Genomic DNA, 10111 nt, shown 5'->3' with positions numbered 1-10111 from the left:
GCTAAAAAATATATACATATGAGCCATCAAGCCAGAAAAGGACATGGAGGAAACCCAAACACACATTGCCAAGTGAAGCTAGTGAATCTGAAAAAGTTACACACTGTATAATTCCAACTCTGTGACATTCTGGAAAAGGCAAAATTATAGAGACAGTAAAAAGACTGGTGGTTACTAGGATTTAGGATGAATATCAGAGCACAGAGTGGTTAAGGCAGTGAAAATACCCCCACATGATACTATAATAATGGGTATTTGTCACTATGCATTTGTCTAGAGTGTAACCACCAAGAATAAAGCCAAATGTAAGCTATGGATTTTGAGTGATGATAATGTGTCTGTGTAGGTTCACCAACTGTAACAAATGTACCACTCTTGGGAGAATGTTGGCAATGACAGAGGTTGTGGGTGTGTAGGGGCAAGGGGTACATGGGCACTGTCTACAACTTCCCCTCAATTTAAATTGAATCTAAAACTACTCTTAACTGTGAATCTAAAATCTAAAACCGTGAATCTAAAATTATTCTTAAAAGAAAAAACTACTCTTAAAAAATTGTGTTTAAATGCCCTACACACACACACACACACACACACACACACACCCCTAACCTGAAGGATGGCAGATAAGGAATTAAGGACGAAGCAAAAGGCTAATAAAAGAAATTCACAAGAAAAAAGAAGAAAGCAAGTCTCAGAACAATAAATATAATATGATTCTATTTATTAAAAGTTCAAAAGTACTAAATTTTGCAACTATAAAATAATGGGGGCAATAAACACAAGACCAGGGTTGTGAATGATTATCACAAGGAAGGAGAATGTCATCAGAAGGGACCCACACTGTATATCCAGGATAATGGTATCACTCTATTTCTTCAACTGGGTGAGGGTACAAAACTGCCTATTGCACCATTATTCTTTAAACCTTCACATCTTTTATGAATATCTTTACTCAATTAAAAACAAAGGAAAAATAAGCATCAGCCCACTAGTGACAAGCCAGATGCAGCTAGGAATGGTAACAGCCATTAACCCATGGTGTTGGGATGGGGTGAAATCAAGGATTTGTCCCATCTCCTCATGAGAATTCTGGGATGATCTTGATGGCAGAGCTGACTCAGTGAACTGGATTTCAGTCTTCATAAGCACATAGCAAGACCCAAGGTTGCCTTTTTCTCCTACTCTAGTTCATTGATCAGGCTTCAAGTGAGTAAAATTTCCCAGAGCCTTAGTAGGAATTTAAGTAAAGAATATGTAAAGAATATGTAGCTTCACCCCATGTCTTCAGAGGCTTTTTTGCTTCTCATATTGAGACCTTGTGAGCTGATGCAGGTGGCATGGAAGAGGGTTTCAATGCAGGTATGATAGTGTGGGTGGCGTGAGAAGGGAAAGATCTTTTGTGGTTGGTTTAGAAGCCCCTCAAAGACCTATCTAACCTTGAGACTCTGTTCTAGGGAGTGTTAGGAGTGGAGGTCCATATAAACACATTTCGTTTTCTTAATTTTGGTCAGGTCTGGCCAAGAATTTTCTTCCTCTTCTGAGGCTGCTGGGTCTTTCACATCACGTCAGCTGCAAGGTTTACTGCCTCACTGACTCTCCCCACGCCCATATTCAACCCCCGATGGATTCCCTGGGGCCACCTGCATATGCCTCTCTGATAATGGAAAATTTATTCTAAGACTTATTTTAGATAGAGAAATATCCGTTCTCTCATGCTCATTTTGCTAATATGTCTGCTCTGATCTGTGGTTTTTGCACAGTTGAAGGGTCATGCTGGCCCTCCCTCTGCCTTCAAGCAGGACTGCATTTCTCCCATTTCTGATGACTTGTTTCATCTCATGGTGAATACTGTGATGGGGAGGGTTAAGGAGTGTCGTCCCTGGGACAAGAGGTATAAGCCTTGCCATTAAGGAGGACTCAATCCAACAGCAAACATTCAGAGGCAAGGACAACAGTCCCCATAAGGCCACCTGGAGCCACAGAGAGATGCTATAGCCTCCATATCACCCATATTCCTGAGTCTCCTTAGGTTTCTCCAGCTATCAGATGCCTCCTGTCTCTAATTTCCCCAGGATCAGCTACTCAAGCTTTGGCCCTGAGCCTGAGCCCTGGGCTTACTGCTGTGTCCACTGGAAGTCATTTTTCTTCTTACCTCTCCTCTTTCCCAGGGGACTCTCCCTGCCTCATACTCAGATTTCCTCTGAGGCTGAATAGCCTTAATCTTGCTGCAGAAACAGAGAGCTGAGACATGAGAATAGAGAAATTTGCGTACAAATTTGTGTGGGGTTTGGATGGTTGGAGCGCCCAAGGGACTAATCTGATATCTGGTCGGGTGCCATTACCAACCTACTTCCCCCTCTGACGGTCTGGTCACTAGAAACATGGACGCCTTGGAGCAATATAGGGCAGGACGTGAATTCTCATCGTTGCTCTCCCAGTGAATTTCCATGTTGCCTTCAAGCAGTTTCCTCCTTCTTGTCCCCAGCTGGTTCACCAGTGAAATGAAGGGTTGTTGTACTGGCCCTTCCCAGGGTGTCATGAAGTCCAGAAGGATATCAGACAATTTTGTGCTTGGGAAGTTCTCTGAGCTCTGTGGGGGAGTTCTCGAACAACTGAGAGTGCTGACACTTCATCCACAACCCTAAGGGTGTAGATGATGCTGGGGCCAACCTAGCCAAATCTGACTGGTGAAAGCCAATCACGAAGTTGAAAATAGGCCCCAGATGCAAGGAGATGAGACAGTTAGATTACTTCCTCTTTTCTAATTTGAGAGGTTTCATGTTGATGAAAATCAGTGTGTTAGAAGCTGCAGAAGACCTAAACAGAGTCACCATGAAGCTGGGCTGTGTCCTCACAGCTGGGGTCCTTTACTTTTCTCCTACCGTGCTCTGGGCAATACAGATGCTACTGGGTAAGTGATATGTTTGAACATTGGTGTGGGACTGGAGATATGCCTGACTTTGATCAATGGAAAGATATGTGGACTGACTTTGGCCCAGAGAAGCAATGTGCAGGTGGGAAATGAAGGATAGGTATTAGAAAGTCTGGTGTGCTGGATTGAATGGCTCTTTCTGAATATAAAAATCTTCAAGCCTTTTCCATTCTTAAAGTGTCCTTGACTGTGATACCCTATTGAGCTACCATCTCAACCTTTTTCCTTCCTTTTCTCAAATTTCTTGAAAGAGTAGTTTGCACTTGCTTTCTGCACTTCCTCACTTCTCACTCATACCTCAGTGCTCCCAGTCTGGCTTCCACTGGAAACAGTTTTTCCTCGGGTGCAATGACTTCCATATTGACTGCGCCACTGCCCACCCTTTAGCTCTTCTGCTGCTGGACTTCTCTGCTGCATTGGGCATTGTTGGTCACTTATTCTTTCTCGGCATTCTCTGCTTGCCTGACTTCCACATGCCATTTTTTCCTTGCATTCCATGTACGAGTCTTTGTCCACATGCCATTTTCTCCTTGCACTCCATGTACCTGTCTTTGTCTCTTTGGTGGCATCTATTCTCTTCCCCTTATAGGCTGGTGTTTTCTACTGCTGCATTTCTTCCTCACTACCCTACACTCTTTACACAATCTCCTTAGTGAGTTCATTTATCTGTATCATTTTTACCACTTCAGCTATCTACTTAAGAGTCCAAAGTCATATCACCAGCCCTAATCGTGCTTTTGAGTTTCACAAAGATCCAACTTTGTACAAGACATATCTATCTGCATGTTTCACAGGTATCTCAGTCCAATATTACCAGAGCTGTCCTCTTGGCCCCTACCTCTCCCTAATTTCATCTTTCACTGTGTCTGTCTCAGTTCATAACACCCACCCAGGCATGGAGGCTAAAAACTTGGGAGAACACCTAGACTCCTCCCTCTTCATCCTCTGCATATGATCAATCAGCAAGTTTGGCAAAGTGTATCTTCTAAACTGTTCTCAGAGACAGAACTAATAGGATGCTAGGAAAAGCCCTCATCATTGTGGACTTTGGATAGTCCAGTAACTTCCTGACTAACCTCCATGTCTCAGCCTTGTGCCCTTGAAATGGATTCTGCACTCTGCAGCCAATGCACACGAAGCCCACCATCGCCTGGTTCCTATTTAACCCTGCAGCCTCTGCTGTTATCCTGGAGGCCTGCATATTATGCTGTAATAAACCCCAATCAGCTCGTATTTATCCACTCACACACCACGTTCTTCCCTATCTCCAAGCTGCGCTCAAAATCCTACCTCTGCTTGAAATGAACTCTTTCCATGGCCCCATTCCCTCTCACTCACAAACTTTTAGGCATCCCCTGAAGATTCTGCATGGGTGCCATCTTCCAGTGGAGCTTCTTTGAACCCTTCTTTCTGTCCCAGTGGTTGCCTGTTGCATGTCTTTGTTATTACCTTCCTCCTCATGAAATCATCTCCTCATATGACCTTGCTGTCCACTAAACTGAGTTATTTGTAGACAGGGACAGCGCTTTTTGTTTTTGCTTTTGTTTTTTAACCTTGTCAAATTTATGTTTGAATTTTTAACATCTGCTTTGTCCCTGACCAAAAAAAAAATTGTTGAATCCTTTTACTGAAGTAGAAACAGGACTGGGTGACTGTATGAAGACACAGCACTGATATCGTGGCAAGAACTCCAGATGTTCTGGTTTCATGGTGTTCTTCTATTAACTAGCTCTATGTCACCTTGGAAAATTCACTTTTTGTATCTCTAATTCCATTTTCTTTTTTAAAAAAGATTTTATTTATTTGAGAGAGAGAGTGAGTGAGCACAAGCTGGGGTTGGGGAGGGGTAGCAGGAGAGGGAGAAGCAGACTCCCCACTGAGCAGAGACCCTGATGCAGGTCTCACTCCCAGAGCCCTGGGATCATGACCTGAGCTGAAGGCAGATGCTTCACCAACTGAGCCACCCAGGTGCCCCTCTAATTCCATTTTCTTATTCATAAAATGAGCCTAATACCTACCACATAATTTACTGAGTGAAAGTACCTGGCAACCCACAAGTTCATTTTCAAAACGGAGTGGAGGCTAGTTGAATGATAGCAGAGGAACTGAAAAAGGTAGCAGCGGGGTGGCGAGGGGAGTTGAAGCAGGATCTAAAGAAAACACCTCGTACTGATGCAGTGAGAATTAGGAAGTGGAAAAGGACCTTGCTAGGGGAAATTACAGGGTTGAAGAAGAGTTTTGGGCTTTCAGGAGTGGAATAAAGGCAAGTGGGTCAGGAAAGAATGGAGTGAAGGATTGAGTGTATGGGAATGGTTATGGGGCCGGAAGAAGGGGAGAGGGATTAAGGGACAAGAAGCAGGAATGAAAATGGGAAGAATGGAAATTACCTTGCTTGAGTCAAACATGGAGCGAAGAGATAGATGGAGGAGAAGCAGAGAGGAATAAACTCTGAGTTTCAACCTGGAAGCAAAGAAAGAATTGTTCCACAGTTACCAGTACAGACTGGGAACAGAGGTTTGGAGCAGAGAGAGGGACACTGGAAGGGCTCTACAGCTGCCATGGAAAGTTTAGGGGACAGTGGGTATCAAGGTAGAGATAGCTGAAAAATGAACACCTGAAAGGAGGGAGCAAGGGAGGAGGAGACACCACTAGGTCCTGAAAACTCATTGGTAGATAATATATTCATGGATGGAGAGCCAAGGGAATTTTGAGAGAATGAAAATCTGGAAGGAAATCCCCAAGGAAGGTCTGAGACCTACAGCTGATCAAGTCTAAACAGTGAAGTGAAGAGAACACTGATTTTGGACTCAGACAACCTTTCTTTCTTGCTCCATTCCCTACTCCTTTTGACATTTTGGGTAAGTTATTGAACTATTCTAAGCCTGTTTCTCTTAACTTTATAAAATGGGGCATGAAATCACACACCTAGAAAACTTGTCAAGACTAAGTAAAATCATGTGTTCAAGTGTCTCATGGTGTGTGGCGTACATTAAACACTTCCCAATAAGTGTTAAAATCTGATCATCTGCCTTTCCTTTGTGTCCTGTGTCTGCCTGCTCTGGGGTCATCGTTGCCTTTGGCCTCTGTTTTCCTGTGCCAGCAGCTGGATGTCATGCTGGTGAGTTCACGTTCTGCCATTCTCTCCCTGCCCTCTTCCTCATACCACAGTCCATTCACTGAAAACCCTGGAAAGCCAGTGAATCAAGTTAAAAGTACTGGGTCAAGAGACCTGTATGGGTTTTGGCATCTTCTCCTTTTCATTCTAAAAAGGATGATTCCCCTGGAGATTCCCTTGTGGAGGGAAGTCTTCTTCCTCCAAGTCACAACATTGTTTTCTGGTTCTCAAACCATGCCCTCCTCAGCTGCCGGCTTTGAGATGCTGCAATGTGAAGGACCAGTCAGGACCCAGGACAGCAGCTGCGATTCCCAGGAGGACTTCACAGCTCCAAGGGAAGTTGACTTCCAGGTCAAGGGCTACACTTTCAGTAAACCCTTCCATCTGATTGTGTCTTACGGTGAGGTCTCGGGAAGTACAGACCTTCTCTTTCTCCCATTTCCCAAGCCTGCCTGTTTAGCCCGCCAACCCACTCAGGAAGTTGCCCCTCAGAAACTGGCCATGGGATGAGATACAGTAGCTCCTCCTGCCCCTTATCCATGGAGAATATGTTCCGAAACCCCCAGTGGATGCCTGAAACTGCAGAGAGTACCAAAGCCTAAATATACTGTTCTTTCTATACGTACATACCTGTGATAAAATATAAATTAGGCACAGTAAGAGATTAGAAACAATACCTAATAATAGAATAGTTATAACAATATACTATGGTAAAAGTTATAAGAATGGCCTCTCCCTCTCTCAAAATACCTTACTGTACTAATACTTACCTATCTTGTGATGATGTGAGATGATAAAATGCCTACTTGATAAGGCAAGGGAGGGGAATGACTAGGCCTTGTGATGTAGTGTTAGGCTACTGTTGATCTTCTGATGATATATCAGAAGGAGGATCATTTGCTTCTGGACTGCAGTTGACCATGAAAAACAAAACTGTGGATGAGGGGGACTACTGTGCCTTCTTCGCCATATTCAGCCCACAAAAGCCAGGGTTCCCTCAGTCTTAGTCCTTAAAGAAGTTGTTCTGCTTTCCCAGCTAGGGGCAAGAATTACCTGGACTCTCAGAGAAAGCTTAGGGAGAAGTCTATGTGGGTACCACGGGGAAGTCCTAAGGAAGGCAGTGGGTCACACTCAACTCTTGCTTTGGGTCACAGACTGGCTGATCCTCCAAGGTCCAGTCAGCCCTATATTTGAAGGAGACCCACTGATTCTACGCTGCCAGGCCTGGCAAGACTGGCCATTGACCCAAGTGACCTTCTACCGAGATGGCTCAGCAATGGGTCCTCCTGGACCCAAGAGGGAACTCTCCATTGCCGTGGTACGAGAGGCTGACAGTGGGCACTATCACTGCAGTGGCATCTTCAGAAGCCCTGGTCCTGGGAGCCCAGAAACAGCATCTCCTGTGGCCATCAAAGTCCAAGGTGAGAGCTGAAGGGAATGCCATTATGGCAAGGGCAAGTGGAGAGACACAGAGGGACCAAGACTGTCTGTCACTGGAGATGGCAAGATCACTGAAGGCTAAGGAACAGGTTGTTGGCAAATGCCCAAGTTGGGTTTCAGGAGGGACAGCATCTCAGTATTACGTTCTCAAGTCATTCAGCCCTCTCCAAGCCCAGTGTGCTTCCCACAGCTCTATCCTACAGATCCATGCTTCCCAGTGTTCACTGATGGGGCACCTGAACTATTGTCAGATTTGTCCATCTCTGGGTCTTTCCTAATCTTGTTTAGTTGAAGAGAGAGAAGATTTGAAAGGCTCAGATCCTGCTTTGCTAAGAGTGTTTATTACTGATGGAAATAGTGGGAAGAAACTGTGGCTGGGTTCTTTGCCTGGCATGGGTCCACCTGAATGTATGATGGCTGAACTCTTTTTTCTCACCTCTCTCTCCCTCAGAACTATTTCCAGTCCCACTTCTCAGAGCCACCCCCTCAGCTGAGCCTCAAGAGGGAGACCCGGTGACCCTGAGCTGTCAGACAAAACTGCCCCTGCAGAGGTCAACCGCCCGCCTCTTCTACTCCTTCTATAAGGACAGCAGGATAGTGCGTGACAGAGGCCTCTCCCCAGAACTACAGATCCCCACAGCTTCAGAGGCACACTCTGGGTCCTACTGGTGTGAGGCAGCCACTGAGGACAACCAGGTTTGGAAACAGAGCTCCAAGCTGGAGATCCGGGTGCAGGGTAAGTTAGTGCGTGTTTGTCAGATGTGTATGAAAAGTGTTGGAAAAGATTGAACCCATGACCCGGGGTTTGGTATAAGTAGGTTAAGAAGGACACAGAGGAACCAGGAACAATAAGCCAGAGTCCCTGTGGATGGAAGAGAACACAGATAGGGAACTTCTTTCTCAGACCACGGTGCACAACTCACCAAACCAAGACCTGAGCCAGCTCCACAGCTGCTGCCCCATAGACCTTCTGCTTCCTGCATGAACTCTGGGAATCCACAGGAATATAATATCTAGAATGAATATGAGGTAGTCTGGAGTTTATGTTCAGTTCAGGGACCCCCAATTAAAAAGGCTGCACTTGACCTGAAATAATATATCCAGAGGAGGTGGTAACTAGGGCAATGAGGGGCTTGAAGCCATCATAAGAAAAATAATGGAGGGAACAGAAGATACTCATCTTGAAGAAGAGGTGACCCAAGGAGCCAGTGAAGGTGTCCTCAAAACACTGAAGGCTGGCACAAAGATGAGGAATTATACTAATGTCATATACAGTGAAGATGTTGACCTAGAACTAATTACCACATCCACACTGTCCAGAATTAGGTTCTGCCTTGATAGAAAGAATTGGCTAATATCTATAGCCCTATAATGATGAAGCCTCATCACTAAAGATTTTCAAACTGAGGTAGCCAAGCTTCAGATTCAAATTTTGACCACGAGGGAGTCTTCAGCCACTTTCAGAAAACAAGAAAGATTGACCACGAATATGAGGTTAGGGCCAGAGTCAGACTTCACTCTGATAATATGTGCCTCTTACCCCAAAATGCAGGTCCCTCCAGCTTGACTGCACCCCCCACCTTGAATCCAGCTCCTCAGAAATCAGCTGTTCCAGAACCTACTGCAGCAGACTCCCCTGGACCTCAGCCTCCACTGTCCACCCCTTCGAAGGATCCAGGCTTCTCTGCTCCTGTGCAGGTGCCAGATCCCCATCTGCATCACCAGATGGGCATTCTTCTCAAACAAATGCAGGATATGAGAGCTCTCCTTGGTCACCTGGTCACAGAACTGAGGAACTTATCTGCCCTCCTGAAGCTTGAGACCACAAAGAGTTCTGCCAAATATGAGTAAATAATTCACTTGCAGTGTTGCTCAACTACTCCCAATAAATTCGACTTTTTCTACTTTTCCTCTTTCTGTCCTTTACACACACATAAATAGTCTTACAAATTGCCTAGTATTTTGTTAGAGTAACAGAGATAGGTGAGTATAAATAAATGTGCACAGAGTGATCCTCAGAATTTAGCCATAATTGTATATTCGCTCATAACATAAGTTCTGATCTCTGTAGACCAGGAGTTACCTTCCTTTGCCCAGACCAGAATCTGGTGACTGAAAGAAAATCAGTGAGATGGATTTAATGCAGCAATTTCAATTGGAGGCAATCCCCCACCCCCATCAAAGGGGACATTTGGCAATGTCTAGAGACATGTTTGGTCTTCACGTTGTGGGGGTAGTGCAATTGGCATCCAGTGAGTAGAAGCCAAAGGTGCTGCTAACCGTCAAATAACACTATGGACAGCCCCCACAGCAGAAGATTATCTTGCCCAAAGTGGTCAGTAGTGCTGAGATTAAGAAACTTCAGCCTTGTGGAAGCTAGGTGTTAGACTCAGGGGTGGTTCCTTGCTGCTTCTACTTGCCGACCTCTCCAGCATCATTCAGCAAATATTAATTACATGCTGGTATTTTGTTGGCCTCTATTACCTATCAAAATGTGTGCTATGTTAAGTATACTGATTAGATTGTGTCTCTGTCTACAGAGGGTTTAGACTTTGGGATAGAGGAGCAGTAATATGCTTTTCCATAAAGCAATAAAAGGAGGGCATGTAAAAATTTCCCACAGG

General features: G+C 44.8%; 1 protein-coding gene across 4 annotated transcripts; it reads left to right on the top strand.

Moving 5' to 3' along the window:
• Positions 1 to 2762: 2762 nt before the first annotated feature.
• FCRLA (Fc receptor like A) lies at positions 2763 to 9396 on the top strand. Of its 4 annotated transcripts, none has more exons than XM_032845484.1 (6): positions 2763 to 2911; positions 6036 to 6050; positions 6295 to 6447; positions 7202 to 7468; positions 7939 to 8223; positions 9040 to 9396. In XM_032845484.1, exons 1-6 carry the CDS (start codon positions 2779 to 2781, stop codon positions 9336 to 9338), a joined length of 1152 nt encoding a protein of 383 aa, XP_032701375.1. In that variant the 5' UTR covers positions 2763 to 2778; the 3' UTR covers positions 9339 to 9396. The 4 variants fall into 4 exon arrangements, with proteins under 4 accessions (XP_032701375.1, XP_032701374.1, XP_032701376.1 ...); XM_032845483.1 differs by having other exon boundaries at positions 6033 to 6050; XM_032845485.1 differs by lacking the exon at positions 6036 to 6050.
• The last annotated feature ends 715 nt before the right edge of the window (positions 9397 to 10111 follow it).

The sequence above is a fragment of the Lontra canadensis genome, unplaced genomic scaffold (assembly GCF_010015895.1).
Source record: "Lontra canadensis isolate GAN:19392208 unplaced genomic scaffold, GSC_riverotter_1.0 scaffold164, whole genome shotgun sequence".
Classification (NCBI taxonomy): Eukaryota; Metazoa; Chordata; class Mammalia; order Carnivora; family Mustelidae; genus Lontra; species Lontra canadensis.
Note: the sequence above shows the minus strand (reverse complement) of the source record. Positions and strands in the feature narration are given on the sequence as shown.

Excerpts from the sequence above, each read along its gene's own strand:
- FCRLA (XM_032845483.1), top strand. The coding sequence starts at position 2,779 with ATGTTGATGAAAATCAGTGTGTTAGAAGCTGCAGAAGACCTAAACAGA. Across the intron at positions 6,448-7,201 it reads CCATCTGATTGTGTCTTACG|ACTGGCTGATCCTCCAAGGT; the intron begins GTGAGGTCTCGG and ends TTTGGGTCACAG. Across the intron at positions 7,469-7,938 it reads TGTGGCCATCAAAGTCCAAG|AACTATTTCCAGTCCCACTT; the intron begins GTGAGAGCTGAA and ends TCTCTCCCTCAG.